Source organism: Trachymyrmex septentrionalis, unplaced genomic scaffold, assembly GCF_001594115.1.
Source record: "Trachymyrmex septentrionalis isolate Tsep2-gDNA-1 unplaced genomic scaffold, Tsep1.0 scaffold16, whole genome shotgun sequence".
Taxonomy (NCBI): Eukaryota; Metazoa; Arthropoda; class Insecta; order Hymenoptera; family Formicidae; genus Trachymyrmex; species Trachymyrmex septentrionalis.
In genome coordinates, this window is record NW_017304758.1 from 1,674,330 (window position 1) to 1,696,676 (window position 22,347).

General features: G+C 26.0%; 3 protein-coding genes across 3 annotated transcripts; all 3 read left to right on the plus strand.

Annotated features, from left to right (window-relative positions):
• The first annotated feature begins 1,662 nt into the window (after positions 1–1,662).
• On the plus strand, positions 1,663–4,014 carry LOC108746180 (zinc carboxypeptidase-like). Its single transcript, XM_018482786.1, has 6 exons — positions 1,663–1,803; positions 2,106–2,636; positions 2,725–2,812; positions 2,952–3,154; positions 3,385–3,472; positions 3,812–4,014. Exons 1-6 carry the CDS (start codon positions 1,663–1,665, stop codon positions 4,012–4,014), a joined length of 1,254 nt encoding a protein of 417 aa, XP_018338288.1.
• A 3,095-nt stretch (positions 4,015–7,109) lies between these two features.
• On the plus strand, positions 7,110–15,393 carry LOC108745920. Its single transcript, XM_018482341.1, has 13 exons — positions 7,110–7,268; positions 8,299–8,817; positions 8,916–9,003; positions 9,915–10,105; positions 10,539–10,623; positions 10,817–11,013; positions 13,084–13,220; positions 13,511–14,042; positions 14,152–14,239; positions 14,310–14,512; positions 14,757–14,841; positions 15,078–15,255; positions 15,366–15,393. The coding sequence occupies exons 1-13, from the start codon at positions 7,110–7,112 to the stop codon at positions 15,391–15,393; spliced, it is 2,490 nt and encodes an 829-aa protein (XP_018337843.1).
• A 2,041-nt stretch (positions 15,394–17,434) lies between these two features.
• LOC108745950 (zinc carboxypeptidase-like) lies at positions 17,435–20,934 on the plus strand. The gene is made up of 7 exons (XM_018482383.1): positions 17,435–17,528; positions 17,708–17,864; positions 18,328–18,840; positions 18,923–19,007; positions 19,169–19,371; positions 20,337–20,421; positions 20,689–20,934. Exons 2-7 carry the CDS (start codon positions 17,721–17,723, stop codon positions 20,907–20,909), a joined length of 1,251 nt encoding a protein of 416 aa, XP_018337885.1. The 5' UTR covers positions 17,435–17,528; positions 17,708–17,720; the 3' UTR covers positions 20,910–20,934.
• Positions 20,935–22,347: the final 1,413 nt, after the last annotated feature.

The window sequence follows — 22,347 nt, forward strand, 5'->3', positions numbered from 1 at the left end:
AATATATGTATATTGCGATAAAAGATTGTTATATGAAAGAATTACTGTATTTTATTGATTATATCGCTCAAAAGGCTATATCTACGAGATACCCGGGAGAAAATGTTATATAAGTGAACGAATTTTATATATAATTATATTTAATTGTATATAAAATATATTAAATTTTTATGTAATTATATATGAAACACTGTCCCAGGTATCTACAAGATTCAATTATAAAATTTTTATAATTATCTCAAGTGTAAATTTTAGATGATTTTTAATAGAAAATAACAAACAGAGTATATATTTATTATCTACAAATAAAAAAATAAATTGTAGCACAATCTTCTTGAAAAATATTACTATGCAAAATCTGATATAAGATTTGATATAATTCACATAAATCTATATTTTTTTATATTGGCAAGAAAAAAAATATTATCCGTTTAATTTATATTTAACCGTTGGACACACATTCAAATTAAAGATTCAGAAAAATATAAAACATTTTGAACGCAAACAAGTTATTCTCGTAATTGTTTTTGTTTAGGTTCATTGTCTGTGACGGATGTGTCTTATTATGCTCGACTTTCATACTTGTACGATCAGTTTGTTGGAGACTGTCGTCGAGTTTCGTGGAGAAAATAATGGTTTCCTAAACACTTGTCCTATTAATTTTCATATTGCTAATTTTGACTTTTAGGCATTAGTCATTTTTCGCATAACGCATTATTTGGATTAAACAGGTTTGATTTATTTTCTCTTTTAATGAATAATTTTAATTTGAAATCTTTTGAGAATTGAATATATACGTTTGATTATATAGATACATATAATAGGTATATACTATATATATTGTGTATTCTTGATGATCTTATAATTAGCATTTATGCTTCGTTAAAAAGAAATTCATAATATTTGTATTGAATCATATCAGAATTTTTTTTTTAATACTTTAGAGAGAAAGAGGGAGAGAGATAATTACGAATCAAGTTATCTTGATTTTGAATTCTAAATCAATATAATTTACAGATTCATATATAATAATACGTAATCTATATTTATTATGTCCATGTATTTGATACTAGTCTTGTATTATGATTATAACAATAATTAAGTGCTTCTATATTTATATTTTTATTAAATAATTTTAATACATATATAAATCTTATATACTGTTATATATCTATTACTAAAATTTATTTATATTGTTGTTCAATATATTGTTGCACTATATATTTGTACAATAATTGAATTAATTATTAAAAATAACATTATTCTTTTAAAGTATATGTATATACATATATGTGTGTATCAGATTAATGACGATGCTCTTATTTACGAAATAATTATTTATTTGTTTTATACAAAATAATTACTTTTAAAATATTATCTTATTATTAATATGGTTTTTACATAATGTTTAAATATATTGAGTGTAACGGCAATTGTTAAAGAGAATCATAGGTTGGTATACTCTTGTTTCGTGTGTATAATTATCCACACACGTACACACACATATATATATTTTTTAAAAGGATCTGAAATATAGGATTGCGAATATTTAATGGATAATTTTAATTATATATATCTAAAAAAAGGATATGTATAGCATTATTATCTATAAGAGAAAATTAGCAATTCAAATTATGAGAGATTTATTTGTATATAGTCATCATGTGGAGGATAATAGTGTTGTGGACCGTGATCATGGGTCTAGCTACCAGTGACATGGTTAGCTATGAAGGTTACAAAGTCTTCACCATTTACCCATCTGTTGATAAGCAACTGAAATTACTTCAAATGTCCATGAAACAAGTAAATTGATCATTTAGATAAAAATTAAAATACGAACATTATTGTTAACAATTTATTGCAAATTTTTTGTCTAATAAATCAATATCAAACTAATTGATTTTATTGATGTTTAAAATAGCATAAATTTTAACACATTTTATGTTATCCGAGATAAATAAAATTAATTTGTTAGACATTTAAAATAACTTATAAATAAAATGTCATGAAATTAAGAATAGGACAAAGAAATACATAGATTCAGTCAATTAGTTTAAGATTAAATTTTAGTCAAACGAAATTGCGAATTAAATCTTATTTTACAGTACAGTTCTTGGTTCTGGAAACAACCAAGTACGCTAGACAAAGAAGTTCAAGTTATGATACCTCCGAGTCAGCTCCAGACTTTTTATGAAGTTGTACACGTTACGAATACACCCCTTAAACTCGAAATTAACAATGTCCAAAAACTAATTAAGAATACAATACCTGAGAATCAATCGCAGGGTTTTGATTTTCAAAACTATCATACTCTTGAAGAAATCTACGAGTATCTGGAAGAGCTGGCTAAGAAGTATCCCAATAAAGTACAGGTCGTTGTAGGCGGGAAAACATACGAAGGACGCCAAATTAAGGGTGTTAAGATAACTAATCACGAAAACAGTCCTGGAATCTTCATCGAAGGTGGCATACATGCCAGGGAATGGATTTCTCCGGCAACTGCCATGTACATTTTGCATCAATTATTGACTAGTACAAATTCGAAAGTGAAATTTGTAGCTGACTATTATAATTGGTTTATTTTTCCAATATTTAATCCCGACGGATATGCGTTTACATTTAATAAGACTCATGGGGTAAAATTTTTTTACACATCTAATATTGTTATTTTAATTACAAATTCAGATTATTTATACAAGTGAACCTTCTTTAATGATTTTTCAGGACCGATTATGGATAAAATCTCGCAAACCGTACAGTCCTAATTGCATTGGAGCAAATCTCAATAGGAACTGGGATTTTCAATGGAATAGTAAGTATTCAGTCTGAATAGAGAAAATTATAATAAGTAATAGAAAAGAGTTATCGAAAATTAAGATTATTTTAGGAGCTTGAAAAGCTTATAATATTGAAATTTATTCGACGATAACATTATAACTTTACGTTCTCAGCTTCTGGTGTCAATAACAATCCTTGTAGTGATATTTTCCCCGGGAGTAAAGCATTCTCAGAAATAGAGATGAAAACTATGTCCGAATATATAAAATCCGTGAACGACCAATTATACGCATATATCGCGTTCCATAGTTATGGCCAACACTTAATGATTCCTTATGGTTATACAAATGCACATATCTCCAACTATGATCATTTGGTAAAAAATTTTATTAGTAAAGAAATATTGTCTTTGAAATATGTATATTTATGATAAAACGAAAATATTGTTTGAAAAGATTTTCATGGTTCTATATGAATACTTTTGCATTAAACACACATTCAAGTTGTTCACTTTTTAATAACTTGCTATGTCTGTGCTTATATTTCCACATTTAATGTGATAATTAAATTCTATAATAGGGATCAATGTAATGTTTGCAATTTCAGCATAATATCAGCTTGAAAGGAATCGAAGCTCTTAGACAGAAATATAACACTGTGTATGATACCGGATGTATTGGCGAGCTTTTTACTAGTATGTAAATTCTTTAATTTATATCTAACGAATAATTTATCGCGTTTAAAAATTATCTTATAATCGTTTTTTCATAACACTATTAACAAAAATAACTTTACAATAATGTTTTATTTTTTCTTTATACAAGATATTTCAGAACCTCAGATAAAGCTGATTCTTTTAATTAAGATTTACCATTTTCTGAAATTTGTGTCTAAGATTCTGAAACACCTTGTATACGCGCGCGTGCGTGCGTGTGTGTGTAAAATTAACATATATTTGTTATTTTGTTTTATTAAATTAAAATATATTGCTTCTTATAAAGTTATAACTAATATAAAATATAATTATTTCTAGATTTGCCGAGCGGTATTAGTGTAGATTACATGGCAGGTGTTTTAAATAAATCCGTTGTCTATCTCTACGAATTGCGCGATAAGCATGAATACGGCTTCTTGTTGTCACCTGAGTACATTATTCCAACTGGAGAGGAGACTCTAGATTCTCTTGTAGCTATGTTTAACGAATTATATCATCTTGACTATGCTAAAAATAATTAAATTTTTATACTTTATTATCATTGATTGCATATTTTTAAATAACAAATATTACATTTTTATGTAATATATCAATAAATAATATGGATTTCGATTAATAGTTGTACTTATTACTAAATTTCTAATTTTCTATGCTTTATTATTATTAGTAAAATAGATCGAATCTTATAAAATTTTGATCTATTTTTTATAATATTGCTTCTTGATATTTTTCATTAGAATTATTTATTGTACATAATTCTTAATTTATTTATTTTAATACTTTCAATAATACAATATTTACAATAATAATTTTTGTTTAAATCAATTTTCTTCCAGCACTCTCTGACTAGATTACCTGTGTTTCCAGATTTAATCTTTTCTTCATATTTTCTTGTTCTCATCCATTACCAACTCTCTCATAATTATTGTATATAATACCTTACATAATTATACCTTGGAGTGCAGAAATCTAAGTTGAAAATCCATCTGACATAGTCTAACATTATCTTTTCTAATTCACCTTCTTCCTCCCAGTCTTATAAATCCACTCCATATGACATCCATTACACTCTGTACCAAATATTTAAATAGCATCCATCTTCTACTAAAGTCATTTCTGCATGGCTTTTCCCCTAAGCCCCATACCTTTCTTGCTACTATTTTTCCTTTTTTACTTATTTCTTTAATATGCCTTTTATAATCCCCATTCCTATCTAAATTAAAACCTAAATATTTAAATTCCTACATCTCATCTAGTTCCTTATTCCCTCATTTCCATTTCTCTTTTCTTTTTCTCCCCTTCCCTTCAGATATCATTATTTTCGTCTTTTCTGTGCACAGCTCCAATTACCTCTCCTCCAAAAATTGTTTGAACGTGCTCATCATATCCTGTAACGCCTCCCTATTATAAGCTACTAAAACTAAGTCATCCGCATATGCTAACGACTATATCCTATCCCTATCTAGTCTTCTCTTATTCCTCTTTTCTTTAATTCATTATCTATGTCCGCAATATAATAAATTGAACAACAATAGACTTATCACACAGCTCTGCCTTACTCCTTTCATTGTTCTGAATTGTTGCGTGTATTTTTGCTTCGACCTTATCCTCACCTCCGTTTCTTCATACATTTTCTCTACCTTCCTTATCAAATATACACCTTTGCCTCTAAGAGTCTTCCAAAGTTTGTCACTATCTATTATACCTTGTCAAAGGCAGCTTTTAAATCAAACATTATGTATATTTTTTTCTTTCCTTCAAGATAAGATTTCATGTAAATTGCATAACGTATATAATTAAATTTATATCTTTTGATATTGACAAAAATACAAAGAATATTTTTTAACTCGTTATATATTACTTAATTGTTGGAACATATTAATTCTAATTAATACTGCTACAAAATGATATCGCTAATTAAAAAATTGTTTTTATTAAATAATAAGTAGATATTTTATTAACCAATAATTAAAACTATTAACAAAATTATTCATTTTTCTCTGGTATAATAACTTAAAAAGTCAATATCTCTTTAAAAAATCTCTTAAAAGAGAGTTTGTAAACAAATCAGGAAAATTTTGTTTTTTTTTTGAGATCCTAAATTTAAATTGAATTTAATTGAATTGTATTTAAATTGAATTAATTTTCAGAAATAAATTGCGAGCCGATAAGATTATCGTCAATCATATTGTTTATACACGCTCGCCTATACATGCTCTATACATATCGGTTATTGCGAAGAATGTTGTTAAGGTCTTGGTAGTTTAAAGGCTTAGAACGGAATGGAAGAGATCCGAGTTCGACTCCCGGCAATATTTTTCGCAATAAGTTTATTAAAATTTTTTAAGATTTGCGAAAAATATTTGGGGGGATTATTTGTTTCAGATTGATTGTGTGAATCCAATAATCTTATCGGCTCACAATTTATTTCTGAAAATTAATTCAATTTAAATGAGATATATTATATAGTAGTTCAACAACTTGACACTCGGACCGGTAAGGTGCTTCGTATTTCAAATTTTAATATAAAGTTTCTTATTGCTGTTTTATATATTGGTAAGCATTTGGTGAGATAAGTGAATTGATTTAAAAGATCTTTTACAGTATTTTATACACTTAAAAATAATTTTATATACTTAAAAATTATTTTGTAGGACTTAGAAATACGTAATATAAGTTTTATTACAAATTTTATTATAAATTATATTATAAATATTGTAGTATTTGTAAGGATTTCGGAAAAAATAAAACTATTTTAAACATAAACAGGTTATTTATATACATATATTTTTGTTTTGTAACATTATTTGTGATTGACATGGCTTCTGCTCAGTTTATATATTTGTATGATCAATTTAGATCGTTGAAGTGCGGAACAGTTGATTGACTCTGTCCATTTGATTGTCTTATTGATTTGTGTCCGGCTAGGTTTTAACTTACAAGCATAAGTTATTTTAAGCCTAACGCAATATTTAGATTAAGCAGGTTTGATTAATTTTTTTTCTCTAATAAATATTCTTAATTTGAATTCTTTTGAGACAGTTAAATATAGATATGTTTGACATTGCCGTGCATTGTGATTACATCGACAATATTATAAATGCCTATATTTATTTTTATTAAATAATTATAATACAAATGTCTATATGCAAATCTTAATAATGTATTCTGTTATATATTAAAATTATTGTTGCCTAATATTAAATATATGTATACATGTATACCAAATATTAAAGTTTTCTACTAAATAATATAGTTTTCTCAAAATATTTATGTAAAACAAATGGTGATGCATATTCACGAATCAATTTAACAATTATTTCTTTACTTCATGGCAAAGCTGATATTTTCTCAGATATGCTATTGTAGATGTGATTTTTATGTAATGTTTTAATAATAATAATTATTATGAATGAAAAAGAACCATAAGACAGAAATATTTTTTTGTGCATATATAAGTGTATCGATTTTTTTTTAAAGAGTTAAATGTAGACATTATATGAATATTTAATAAAAATAATTGTGATTAATCATATCTCAAACATAATATATAATATTGTAATCTAAAAAAATAATCCTTACATAAAAATGAGAAATCTGTTTATACATAGTCATCATGTGGAAAATAATAGTGTTGTGTACTATGATCACGGGTCTAGCTGCTGATAATGTTATTAACGTTAAGGCTTCTTACGAGAATTACAAAGTCTTCAAAATTCATCCGCAAACATACATGCAGTTGGAAGTACTTCAAGCTATGAAAATCTCGAACGAAGTAAATAGATTAATAAATAAAAATAAAGATATGAATAATTTGTATGTAGATTTTTTCTTATAATAGAAAATTAGTTTTGCACACTAATTGATTTTGTTAGTCAATATTTAAAATATAAAGGAAGAGAATCAGTCGTTTTTAGGCCAGTTTAAAATTAAAAAAAAAAATAATTATATTTTCTATTGTATGAGTATTAGGAATAAAAAAACCATTAAGTGAAAAAAACTTGATCCATAAAATCATAAGTAATAAATAGTCTAGATATAGATGTGTGTGTGTCACTATGGTACCTGAGCTCTTTTTAATGAATGTTCTAATAAACGATTTTTATTTGTTATATTGCTACTTTAATAATAATTATATTAATGTTATTTTAGACTAGAATATTTATCATGTTTAAAATAAAGATTAACATATTTCATATATAAAAAAAATTAATTTTTGGTTATTTATGAGTACTCATAACAAATAGGTGATTACTTTTAGTTGCTTACGTATCTACACACCTTACATTATCAAGATGATTGTTGTAGAGGTTTTAATATTCTTTTGTTTTATTTTTTCATTTTGCTTTTTAATTAAATTTTTAATTTTTAAATTTTTTATTATGTTAAATATTACAAACGTAACCTTTGAGCATCTTCTGATGATAATTGCTCAGAATTCGATGATTTTAAGACTTAAATATCATGGTGGTATACCTTATAAATTAATAATTAATTATGACTTTACACGGATCGTTTATTTCTCATTTAATGCTTATTTTTTACATTCTCAATGATCATACAATGCAAAAGAAGTTGTTTATTGAAAATCCTGATCCAAAAAAAGGCGTTACTAACCTTTCTCTTCATATATTCTATACATTTACTCGAAATAATGGAATCACTTTCATACATATACAAATAACTTATAAATAAAGTGTTATGAAATCAAGAATAGAATTATAAGAAATATATATATATTTTCTCAATAAGTTTAAGATTAAATTTCAGTTAATCGAAATTGCGAAATTGAATCTTATTTACAGTTCAGCTATTGGCAAGAACCAACTCATATAGACAAAGAAGTGCATATTATGGTACCTCCGCACAAACTCGCGCATTTCTATGAAATTGTGAGCGATTATAAGATGTTCCCTAGACTCCAAATTCGTAATGTTCAAGAACTAATTAACAATACAATGTCCCAGAATCAATCACAGAAATTTGATTTTAATAGCTATCATGCTCTTGAAAAAATCTACGATAATCTAGATGAACTGGCCAAAAGATATCCTGGTCAAGTGCAAGTTATCGTGGGTGGCAGATCATACGAAGGACGCGAGATCAAAGGCGTAAAAGTCTCAATATCTAATGAAACGAGACCCGGAATTTTCATCGAAGGCGGCATACATGCCAGGGAATGGATTTCGCCAGCAACTGTTATGTACATTTTGCATCAATTATTATTTAGTAATGATACGAATGTAAGACATGTAGCTGACAATCATAATTGGTTTATTTTCCCAATATTTAATCCTGACGGATATGTGTATTCATTTACTAAGGTAAAATTTATTTCACGCGGCGTTATCTAATATATATTATTTAATTTTAATTATACATTGAAACTTTACATAAGTGGACCTTTTTTAATAATTTTCAGGATCGATTATGGACGAAAAATCGCAAACCGTCCAATTCTTTCTGTATTGGATCGAATCTTAATAGAAACTGGAATTTTCAATGGAATGGTATTCAGCAAATAGAAGAGAATAATAAATAATAAAAAGTGTTATATCTAAAATTCATACTTTGAGACAATGTTCTGAAAATCGTTCATCTCCGATTTTGATGGAACTTTGTAAAAAAAGCTTTATTTTGGATTAAAATAAAAACTCTTAAAGGGATTTTTGGCAATTTTTATGTCAAAGCCATTTTTTAAGATAAAATAATATAAAATTAGTAAATGTGTATAATAATGACTAAATTACCGATTTTATTGACTTTAAAGTATGTTAAAAGGAATAACATTGAACATTTTTAAATTAAGATAAAATGTGAATCTGTGTACAATAACTATTGTATATAAATCTCGTTTCATATTGTAAGCAAGACGTGATATGGGACAAATTTTATTTCTCATGGAAAGTATATGCGAAAACAGATTATTTCACTCTTTTTCTTACGTAAAGGTTGTATTTGAAAGATGTACGTAATTTAACCCGAATCAAATTTTAATTTCCAATCGGAAATAAATTTGCATGAAAAGATCGAAATCCATGTAGAACTGAACAATTATATTATAGGTCTCACTTCGCACTATAAACAGAGAGAGATGGATGTCGCTTTACGTGAAAAATTGGAACCCATGGACCTTTCTTCTCCTAATATTATATAATATTTCATGGTCATTGAAATCGGTGATTTGATTAGTATAGATATACATTGTTTTTATTATTTTATCTTTAAAAAAAATGACTTTGTCTTAGGAGTCATCAGAAAATCTTTTAAGAGTTTTGATTTTAATTCAGAATTTTTTACAAAGCTTTATCGAAATCAGAAATGGACGATTTTTGAGATATTATCCTTATTTTAGAAGCTTCAAAGAGCTTATAAAATTAAAATTTATCTAATGTAATGTATTGCAATTTGATATTCTTAGCTTATGACATCAACTATGATCCTTGCAGCGAAATTTATCCTGGAAGCCAGGCATTCTCAGAAACAGAAACGGAATCCATGTCTCTATATATGAGATCTAACCATTTTTACATGTATATTTCATTCCACAGCTATGGACAGCAATTACTATATCCTTGCAGTTATTTAAGCATTCCCCACTATGTAATATTGGTAATAAACTTTATTAAAAAAGAATATTATCTTTGAAATATCGCTATAAAAAGGAAATAAAATTATAGAAGCAACGCATTTTCATAGGTTTACATAACTCCTTCGTATTAAATAAGTTTGAAAGATTGTTCGTTTTATAATAATTCATAGTATTCTTGAAGCTTCCACGGATGCTTTCTATATAAAAGTTATACGTTTCGCGGGTTTCCTCCGTGTCCAGATCCATTCTTGAAATGCTAACGTTTCGTGAACCTTGCAGTCCACTTCATCAGGGCGAAGAGCAGCCTGATACTATAGTATAGAATACTGAGACACGGAGGAAATCCGCGAAACGCATAACTTTTAAATAATTCATAGTATTATATTATTTGCATATTTAATAATATAATTAAATATTACAGTAGAAATTAATATAAAATATTTATGATTTCAGTATCAGATAAACTCGATAGCAATCAAAGCTCTTAAAAAGATATACAATACTCAATATAAAACCGGATGTATTAGCAAGTTCCAAGGTAAAAACACTTAATTGTTTAGTATAATTTATCGCGCACAATAAGATTTTTTCTCGTTTTTTAATTCATAATAATAATATTTATATTATTAATAATATATTAATAATTATATTATAAAATTTTATTTTATTTTATTTTTTCATTAAATTAAAAGATACGCTGCTTCTTATAACTAGTGTCAAATAATTTTTAGAGTTGAGTGGTCTTAGTATAAATTACGTCGCAAATGTTGTCCGCACACCCATTGTATATCTCTACGCATTGGACGATAAAAGTGAATATAGCTTCTTGTTACCACCTAAGCAGATCATTCCGACTGGAAAGAATACTTTTGACTTTTTTATAGCTATATGTAATGAGACATTGTCACATTATAATGCTTTACCAATTGCAACTCATTCTTGAAACGTTAAATTTTTATAATTTATTGTTTCTTTGTTATATACTTTTATTTGATACATGACAATTAATATTACATTTTCAAGTAATCCATCAAATAATAACAAATAAATTTCGATATTTTTTTAATATGTAAGATGTCTTAAATTTGTTGTGTTTTTGTTGTTTATATCATCGACATTACTTATATATGTATATTTACAAAAAAGCCCAATTATCTTTTACAATATTGTTTTTTAACATTTATTAGTAGAATTAATTATTAAATAAAATTTTCAATTTATGTATTTTAATACATACAACTTTTGTTTATAATAGATTAAAGAAGTGATGATGATTTTATAATAAGATTAAACTATTTAGATTAATATAACAATATTTAAGAATTATTATTTTTAAGAGAATATTCTGTTTATATATAAAATAAACATAGATTAATAATAAAAAATAGTATAATTGACATTTAATGATTCTAAGTATCAGGCTCCTCGCCTTGATAAAGTGGACTGCAAGGTTCACGAAACGTTGGCAACGTTGACAAGAATGGATCTGGACACGAAGAAAACCCGTGAAACACATAATCTTTATAGACACAGTAATATATTAATATGTTATATATTTATATGCTTATAAATGATGTTTTTAAATAATTTATTGTTGTGTTGATTACATATTTTTATATAACGAAAATGACAAACGTATTATATTTCTGTGTAATCTACGGATGAATAATAACAAATAAATTTTGATATTAGATTTATTAAGTATATAATTTTGATATTACGTATATTAAGTATGTATTGAAAATTTGAGTTTTTCATGCTTTTGTCATTGTTATCAGCGGAATTACCTGTATCTTTGAAAATAATCGATTTATATTTTAGGATATCACTTTTTGACATTAAAATGTATAAACAAAATAAACAAAATAAATGGCGAAAAAGAGTCGTCGCATAATATATTTTATTAAAGATAATAGTCATAGATACATAAAATAAAAAGTAAAACGGCATATATTAAAATATAAAACAAACAAGTTTCGGCTGCTGGATTGAGCCCTCCTCAGATGTAAAAAGAATATAATTCGAAAAGACATAAAAGATTACAACAAAAAAAAATAATAAATCGATAACATTCAGTGACGCAACATTTTTAACGCGCGGAAATCAGCAATTGTGATAGATCTCGATGTAAGGATAATGTAATGTAAGGATAAATTATATTATTTGATAATCCATCGTCTTTATTGAAGTTCTCTAAATCTCTAAACACCTTTTTTTAAGCATTTTTTGTGGAGAGTGTGATAAAATATTGATTAATGAAAGGGAATCGAAAAAAAAAATTTTTTTTTTTAAATAATGTATGTTTTTCTATATTTAAAGGGATAAACAATTAGTATATTACTGATTTTGATTTTTTTTTGATCTTTTATTAAATATATTTAAAGACTTCGCAAAGAGGCTGTATTTTGAACACGAACAAGTTATCAACATATATGTTGTTGTTTTGAATGTCTTATTTTAAATGATACGTCTGTTACTGATTTGAATCCAGTTGCTGGAAATTGATATCGATTTTTTAGAAGACAATATTAGTAGATTCTTTTCATCGTATTTTGTGTTTGCATTACTATTTATATGGTTGGCTCTTATCTTTTACCTACTAAACACTCCTGATATTACGGATTATGCGAATATTTATCTTAAGCAGGTTTGATCATAATTATATTAATATAATAAAATGTATTTAACTTGCATTTATTGGATAATTTTCTCAACTTTTTACTTACAATTATATCATAATATTTAACCAATTGTTTTTCAAATAATGTTAGATATTTATATTACATCATTAATATGCATTTATAATGACTACGGTGAACAAAACTGCAGATACGTATGTCAATGTCTCTTAATCTACAAAGAAATATTCTAAATTATTTTGAACTTAAGAATTTATCTGACAACAGATTTTAACAATTAAATTTTTTTATAAGAATGATATATTGCAATATGATAAGAAAGTAGATTTTTACTGCAACAATTATTAAAAATCTTTTTGTACAGAGATATTATGTGGAAGTTAACAGTGTTATCTACGATTGTAATCATAATTACTGCTCAGAAGGCAACATATGATAATTATAAAGTCTTTAGGATTACTCCAACCACGCAGAAACATATCACACTACTTCGTGAATTAACAAAATTTCATGATAGAGTAAGACTTTTAGATATAAACATTATGAACATAAGCACTACAGAATTGTAAAGACATTTTTTCTTCGCAAAAATCAGTCATATAAATTCATTGTTATAATTTTAAAAATTTATTTTGCAAACTTCAAATAATTTATCCAATATTCATAAATTCAATTTTACATATATACATAATAAATTAGATTTTTGTTATATATAATTATATAAAATTAGGTTTACGAATTCTTATGAACATTAAAATTAATTACGCTAAAAATTTAAATAATTACGCTTAAATCTCATTTACAGTTTATATTTTGGGAAACACCAGTCTTGGTAAACGTGACATTAAATCTTATGGTAGTCCCAAATTATCTACCGCAATTTTACGAAGTGATAACTCAAATCGGTGTACCCTATTATATTAATATTGAAAATGTTCAAACACTAATTGACCAAACAATGCCTCGTTATAAATCAACGTTTGATTTTAAGAGCTATCATAGTCTTGAAATAATCTACAATAACATGGATGACTTGGCCAAACAATATCCTAACAAAGTGAAGATTATTGTAGGCGGCAAGACATACGAGAAACGTCAGATCAAAGGCGTCCAAGTTTCTTTTAAGCCCAACAATCCCGGAATCTTCCTTGAGGGTGGCATTCATGCCAGGGAATGGATATCGCCGGCGACTGTTATGTACATTCTGCATCAGTTACTGGTTAGCAATAACTCGGACATTAGAAATCTGGCTGATAGCCATGATTGGTACATATTCCCTTTGTTCAATCCCGATGGATATGTATACACGCACAAGATGGTAAATCTTATTTTTTAGCGTTACATAGAATTATATACTAATTTATGCGAATTAAGTTAATGATATACATAAATATACATAAAATAAATGTTATTATATATGCTCCCAGGATCGCTTATGGAGAAAGAATCGTAAACCGCAAAATCTATTTTGCATTGGTACAGATCTCAATAGGAATTGGAACTACAAATGGAATAGTAAGTGCTTATATGTTCTGTGAACACAGCTCCTTAGTAATTAGCTAATGCTATAAACCGACACTTTCAGCTACTGGTGTCAGCAAAAATCCGTGCTTCAATTCTTATCCTGGAAGTAAACCTTTCTCTGAAATAGAAACAAAGAGCATGTCGAAGTATATTCAATCTATTTCTAATAAATTTTATGCGTATATCTCATTTCATAGTTTTAAGCAACTTTTAATGTTCCCTTATGGTCATACAAAAATCCACCTCGACAATTATGACGAATTGGTATGATATTTTATTATGTAGATATTGTAATTGTTAGAAATATTTAGTATAAAAAAAATTATGTTTTATAATAAATTATCTAACTTTATCTCTACTTTACTATTATCTATTATTATTATTATCAACATGTTTTTGACATTTTTAAATTAGTTTGAAATTTTTTTTTAATTAATCTCATTTTTATCATTTAATATGGTATTGACAAATCCAGATTGAATTATTCTACATATATTCGTATTTTTAGTATGCCATTGGTTTAAAAGCAATTGCAGCTCTTAAAAAAAAATACGGTACCGAGTATCGAATTGGAAATATTGCTGAAACAATTTGTAAGTAAAACAATTTTATCTTATCTTATTTATAATGTTATTATTTCTGCATACATGTGGTTGAGTAATGTTTAATTATATAAACTATAAAATAGACAGGTTTATAAGAAAATTTTCTTTATTCTGATTGTAAAAAATGAGAAATGTAAGCTAATTTCAAATATTACATTTGAAGATAAATATAGTTGCAAAAAATCAAAGTACTATTTTTTTTTAATTTACACTTTTCATTTTAGATTTGGTCTCCGGAACTACTATAGATTACATCAAAGGTACTTATAATAAGCATATCGTTTATGTGTACGAGTTGCGCGATCGCGGTCATTACGCTTTCTTGTTACCTCCTGATCAAATTATTCCAACTGGAGTAGAGACTCTAGACTCTCTTGTAACCATATTTAAGGAGATAACAATGTATAAAAATATCAGAAATGATTTGTAAAATTTGATGTTGCTAACAATAAGTAATATTATATCGATGAAATTTTTATTTATCTGACTTTTTATAATTATTGATATTTTAGTTCAGTTTTTCTTGAGTTTATGATATAATGTTGTTAATAAATTTTGATTTAATCTGAATTACGTTACAATGTTTTAACATTCCTGTGCTCGATTAAACAAAATTAGACATGTGTCATCTAGAGATGGCACATCTAGAGATGTTTCAGATCCATGCCTTATTCTTTTAATTTCTCAAAACTTTATTTACTGTATTTTATTGTATATTTCAATCATCTGACTTATTCGCGTTTATTTAAATTTTTGATTGATTTCTTTTGTATCCTAATGAAGCAATTAAAAAATTGTTGATGTTTTTAGTTGCATAACATTTAATTTGTTTCATGATAAGTCAATAAAATTACAAAATGTAAAAAAAATTACATTTTTATTATATATTAATGTAGCTGGATTTTAAGACAATAAATTATTAGAGTCTATGAAATTAAATATATTCTAATTTCTCTGGCGTCAGAAGAGGCCGGACAACGCCGTAAAGCACCTGAAGATACTGTTTTAGCGCTCAGGAGTAACGACATACTAAAATTATAAAGAATGTATTTAAAAAATTCAAGATGACTTCAACCCAAGAACAACTTGTCTTCAAGTAAGGTCATCGTCTTCTCTTCATCTCAAATTTTTAATCAGTGGGTTAACTAAGCGTTGACTTGATAACTTTCAGGCACCATAATTTGAAAAACATTTTGAAAAAAATAATAAAAAATGGTACTAATGAAAAAATACCTTATAGTGTTTTAAAAAGATTTTGAAGTATCTACATAAACATGAAATAAAAAATAGTGATTTTATTTAAAAAAATTTTAAATAATATTGACCTGACTTTAAGAACATCTTCTTAAGATCAATCAATCAATCACCGTCTTCTTTCCCCTTAGTAATCGAGCAACTTTTGTGTCTGAAACATTATTATTGCCAATTTCTTTACCTCTAAATAAATTGCCAATAACTTTATCTATGAGATATCTTCCAGATATCTCCCAGATATCATTTATTTATGATATATCTAGGACTATTCATGAATAAAGTTGTCTAGGGATAAAGAAATTGATTATTAACTCTAAGGATTTTGAGATATTCTAGTGGATTAATTAAAATAGACCATTCTATATATATGAAAACAATAATATATCGAAATTAAAAAAATTTATTTAAATATAACTGCATAAATTAAATAATTTAGTAAATAATTTAATAATTTTATGCTCTTACACTGAAACAAATAATATTGTATCAACAGCATTATTTTAATTAAAAATAATTTTGTTAATTTAATAATACTATTAATAAAATAAATGCTTTTGTTTTAATGAAATTTTATTTGTTTCATTAATATTGTTGTCAAATCAATAAGATTATTTTCAATTAAAATAATGCTGTTGAAACAATATCATTTTCTTTCTGCATAGCAATATTTCCATTGCGCGAGAAAATGATCATCTTAAGTTTAATAAGTGTACAAGTAAATATGTATACAGATGGCTAATACAAGTGTCGATATAAGAGACTTGTAAAAAATGCATATAAATGTATATTTAATGTACAGGATGAGGCAAAAGAAATTTTTAGCGTAAGAACAATCTTAAAAATGATTTTAACAAATGTTATCAAGGTCATAATTCTGAACAATACTTGAAAGATTTTAATCGTCAGTTGAATACCATAGATAATGCTAGCGACATTGTAATTTTCATGTCTTATAACTCAAAAAGTAGCTAATAGAAAAATGTTTTATTATAGTGTTTTGAAAAATTCTCAAGATAAACTACAAGAATATATAATATATGTGAAAAATCGGTTTTAAAAAATCGATTTGACCTTGAATCTTGGCGACGTTACTAAGGTCAAATTGATAAGATCAGTAAAAAGATCTTCTTAAATCCTATAACTTTTCTGTAATACTTATATTTTCCGAGATATTTAAAGGTTTTTTTATTTTTGACTCACCCTGTATAAAATTCTACGTCAAAACTCTAATAGTAAATTAGTGCGATAATGAAAGTTTAGTGCCGTGCGCAACTAGGTATTTAAATTAATGAACCTCATAATATCGGTAATTACCAGTGCTCTGTTTTATAGAAAAGTAAGCTCTCTTCTTGGAATATAAATTGTTCATATATTACAAGAATTGCGTATTTTATTGCTTAAATCACAATTGATATTTGCTCGTAAGTGGATTTAAATTACATTATGTCTGTATATAATGAAATAATATTTATATAAAGTAATACATATTAATTTAATATGAATTTAATTTATAATTATAAAATAATATAAAATAAATTTTTATTATAATTGTAATCCTAAAATATTAACTGAAATTGATATTTGCGCATTAAAATTAAAGGGAACTAATTATTATGTGGAAGTTATTAATATTTTGCACGATCGTGGGTCTTGTGGTTGCCGAGCAGGCTACTTTTAACAATTACAAGGTCATCAGATTCAATGCTACACCGAGACAGACGAAGTTGTTTTACGAGTTGACAAAAAATCATGATGGAGTAAGTAGATTTTTCAAGCAGAAACACAAGTAAAATTAAATTAATATACTTTGTATAACATTACTGAAAGAAATTCTGCTTAAAAATGGACAACTCAGAAGATTTTGCTCGTATTACCATTTAAATCCTGGTTATTTCAAGAGTTATTCTGATTCATTTTTAACCAAGAATTTTAATTAATGTAATCAGACTTTCTCCAATAATTTCTGAAAATTTATCTTTTTTAAAAAATTTATAATACTTGATTAACTATAAAATTCAAAAAATAAATTTCACAAAAATAGTATAATATACATAAATTTATAAAATTTATAAAATCAACTATTTATTTCTATAAATTTATTAAATTATTTATTATATTATGTAACATTTACAAGTTATAAAAACTGACAAATTTGTAAGTAATTTTTTGAACTAAAATTATTATTGCTATTAAATAAATAGTATTAAATCTCATTTATAGTTTTCCTACTGGGTTGCACCGTTTGCGAATAAACAAGCGGAACTTATGATAGCTCCGCACAAGCTGCCTGAATTCTATAAAATGATGAAGCAGATGCAAATACCCTATACAGTTTTTATTGAAAATGTTCAGGCATTAATCAATCGAGCAGCACCCGCAAATGCATCGTCAACATTTGATTTTAAAAATTATCATAGATTAAACGTAATTAACAAGAATCTAGATGACTTGGCGAAACAATATCCCAAAATTGTGCAAACTGTTGTGGGCGGCAACACGTATGAGGGGCGTCTAATCAAAGGTGTCAAGGTTTCCTTTAAAGCTAATAATCCTGGAGTCTTTATTGAGGGTGGTATTCACGCTAGAGAATGGATCTCGACAGCAACTGTTATGTATATCTTGCATCAATTGTTAAAAAGCGACAATCCAGAGATCAGAGCTCTGGCTGAGAGCAACGATTGGTATATCTTCCCATCATTCAATCCCGACGGATACGAGTACACGCACACCAAAGTAAATTATATTTTATAATATCACATAGAGCATTCTTCGCTAATTATAAATTAATTATATGAATATTTTTAATTTATCTTAGAACCGATTATGGAGAAAAACACGTAAACAGTATAATTTATGTTATGGCAGTGATCCCAACAGAAACTGGGGTTATAAATGGAATAGTAAGAATTTGTATTATGTTAGAAAAAATTGTTTTATGTAATAGTAAAAAATTAAATATTATCTAATAAAAAATCGAAATTAATTTATAGACTTTGAAAATTAGCGCGATAATTTTTAATATTATTTACAAACATGTACTTATATAATTTGATATTATCAGCTGGAGGCTCTAGCAATTCTCCATGTTCCGAAACCTATGCTGGAAATGCACCATTCTCCGAAATTGAGACAAAGACCATGTCCAAATATATCGATTCTATTTCTCACCTATTCTACGCATATATCGCGTTTCATAGTTACTCGCAATTGTTGTTGATTCCATATGGTCACACAACGGCTCACCTTGATAACTATGACGACTTGGTAAGTATTGTAATTTTAATTATAGAGTATTTAAATGTAAACTATAATTCAATAATTAGTTTAAGAATAGATGTAAATCAGCCAACACAGGTTAGGCATGTGTGAAATCGTATACTTTATCCTTGAGAAAAATTGACAAACCTTTCAACTCTTTCGATTAGGTCTTCCTCAGTGTAAAAATAAAAATATTCAATAATTAGTAAAAAAATAAAAGAAACCAATGTTATCGGATATTATATATATTAGTATATTTAAATGGAATAAAGTTTCTAAAGAAGATCGATAAAAGTTTATTTTTAGTGCAGAGATCATTGCAAGTATTTGAGAGTGAATTAATCTGCAGCCTAAAATTCTTTTTCCCGAGAAATATATAAAAGGAAGAAAATATGTCTCAGAACTCCAGTGTATTAAAAATCAAATAGATTATATTAAAAATTAATATGACTTAAATTACTATGTTTCTCTTATTTTTTGTATAATTATTGAATTATAATTAAAAATTTGAGCTTTCCAAGTAAAATAAATATAATTTTGAAATTTATTATAAAATTCATATTAGAAAAATTCATAATAAAATAATTATGTATCATAGAGAACAGTATTAAACTGATAAAACAATCAATTTTTCTATAATTATTTCTATATTTATTAGTGAGACAGTATTATCAACTAAATTACAAGTAAATGCAAATAATTGTATATACAATCACTTTACAATCCGTTGACAGCACAGTGTTTTCGGGTAAATTTCCGATTTCAATGTTACAGTTCATCGAGGCAGTAATAAATTATTTTAAATAAAAACGTAATTATTTAGAAGAAGTATTTAAAACATTGTGCATTATTCCAAAAAATTTAAATAATTACTTATAAAAATAATAGAACAAAATTTATATGTTTATATGTTTATATTATTATTTATATTATATCCTTTTTATTGTTTATATTATTTCTATGATTTTTAGTATGATATTGGCATGAAATCGGCTACAGCCCTTAAAAAGAAATATGGAACTCATTATACGGTCGGAAATGTTGCAGAGACAATATGTACGTAAAAAATTTCATTAAATTTGTCTTCTCTTTCTTTTTCTCATTTTCTATCTACCTATCCATCTATCTATCTATCTATCAATCTGTCTTGTCATAACTAAATACGTTTAGTTTTTCGAAAATTGATTTATTGTTGACAATTTTTTAATTCTATTATATTTAAAACGTTGTAAAATTGAATAATTATTGCAATCTTTTAAATTAAGATAATTGTATAAAAATATGGTTCTTTAAGCTCCTTTTTTTTTGTAAAATTGTTTTCAGATGTGGCATCCGGAGGTTCTATGGATTGGGTTAAAGGCACTTATGATACACCTATCACCTACACTTATGAGTTACGTGATACGGGTCATTACGGTTTTTTGTTGCCAGCTGATCAAATTATTCCGACTGGAGAAGAGATTATGGATTCTCTTGTGACCATGTTTAAAGAAGCAAAGAAACGTGGATATCCCAGAAAAACTAGAAAAATTGAAGCTAACTAAATTTTTAAATATAAATATTATTACTGATGGCATATTTTTATGTTTGACGATTTGCTAATTCTTTTTCAATATCTGTAATCTATAATACAATAATGTCTTACAATAGTATTTTTGTTTTTAATGATACATGATGTTTTGAATTAAAAATTAATGATTTGCAATTTAATCAGTTAAATTATTATTAAATAGGCGCCAACATTATATTTAATAATAATTTAACTGATTAAATTGCAAATCATTAATTTTTAATTTAAAAGAAGAACAATCTGAAGAACAATCTCATAAAATGATGAGATTGTTTATTTTTCTGACAATTATTGCCAGATAATTAATATTTTTGGCAATAATTGTAAATTTATGTCATGTATTATTAAATGAAAAAATCGTATTCTATTTACATAAAATAAATTGTATTATAAATGAATGTAAATACACAGTTGGAAAAAATGTGTTGTATTTAACATAAATCGCATGTCCCAAACGTTCCACTCAAATTTTTGAATTAATTTTACATAAGATGAATATATTAGAAAGTAACATAAATATTATGTAATAGAATAAATATAAACAAAGATAACATCGACATAGTTCGTAAACAAACCATGAAAGCATATTTTTTGTCAGAAAATTAACATTTATGATATGTTATATTAATACGGATTTTATTCCTTTGTCTTAGAATTTACATTTTAAAACACATTATTTTATGTTACTTGTTCACTTACTCGTATCATAAATCATGCCATTTTGACACTAAAAAACATTGAATATCAATTTCACAAAAAAATCTTTAAATATAATATTATAATATAATCACATTATGTTAAATTAACATTCGAATATGTTAAAAAAATTCAACACAAACTGTTAACACAAACATGAGTGGACCGTTTCCAACACAAATACACAAATTTTTTTATTTTGTAGATTGTAGTATTTATTATAAATTGTACAACAAATAAAATAATGAATAATAAAAAACATGTATCTAAAGAAAAAAAGGTCACCGATTGAGATCGGCGAGGATGCTGGAGAGTCTCTATAAGGTTTTTGCAATATGGTCGATACAAGTTATAAAGGAGCATTTTTTTTCGTATCAGTGGAGGCAGGAAAGTTGAATATAGAACACAACCAGTGTAATGGATGTTCTCGGAACATATATTATTACACAGAAAGTAAGCTGTTTTATAGAAACGAAGAACATGTTCGGAGTATATCAAGTCTGTTTCTAATGTACAACTCGTTTTCATAATTATCCGCAATTTTTCGTATATTCACTTACAGTTACATCAAAGAGTATCTTGATAACTATGAAGATTTGATAAGAAATTATATTAGAAAAGACATATACTTGAAAAAATATTAATAATAAAAAAAATATTTCTAAAAATAATATAACAGTTATATATATATTATATATAGCCTATTATATATATAT

Bases quoted from the DNA above. Each gene is read 5' to 3' on its own strand.
- LOC108745950 (XM_018482383.1), top strand. From the start codon at position 17,721: ATGTGGAAGTTATTAATATTTTGCACGATCGTGGGTCTTGTGGTTGCC. The intron at 19,008-19,168 runs GTAAGAATTTGT...TGATATTATCAG, and splicing joins CTGGGGTTATAAATGGAATA to CTGGAGGCTCTAGCAATTCT. The intron at 19,372-20,336 runs GTAAGTATTGTA...TATGATTTTTAG, and splicing joins TTGATAACTATGACGACTTG to TATGATATTGGCATGAAATC.
- LOC108745920 (XM_018482341.1), top strand. From the start codon at position 7,110: ATGTGGAAAATAATAGTGTTGTGTACTATGATCACGGGTCTAGCTGCT. The intron at 10,106-10,538 runs GTAATAAACTTT...TTATGATTTCAG, and splicing joins TTCCCCACTATGTAATATTG to TATCAGATAAACTCGATAGC. The intron at 10,624-10,816 runs GTAAAAACACTT...AATAATTTTTAG, and splicing joins ATGTATTAGCAAGTTCCAAG to AGTTGAGTGGTCTTAGTATA.
- LOC108746180 (XM_018482786.1), top strand. From the start codon at position 1,663: ATGTGGAGGATAATAGTGTTGTGGACCGTGATCATGGGTCTAGCTACC. The intron at 1,804-2,105 runs GTAAATTGATCA...CTTATTTTACAG, and splicing joins TTCAAATGTCCATGAAACAA to TACAGTTCTTGGTTCTGGAA. The intron at 3,155-3,384 runs GTAAAAAATTTT...TTGCAATTTCAG, and splicing joins TCTCCAACTATGATCATTTG to CATAATATCAGCTTGAAAGG.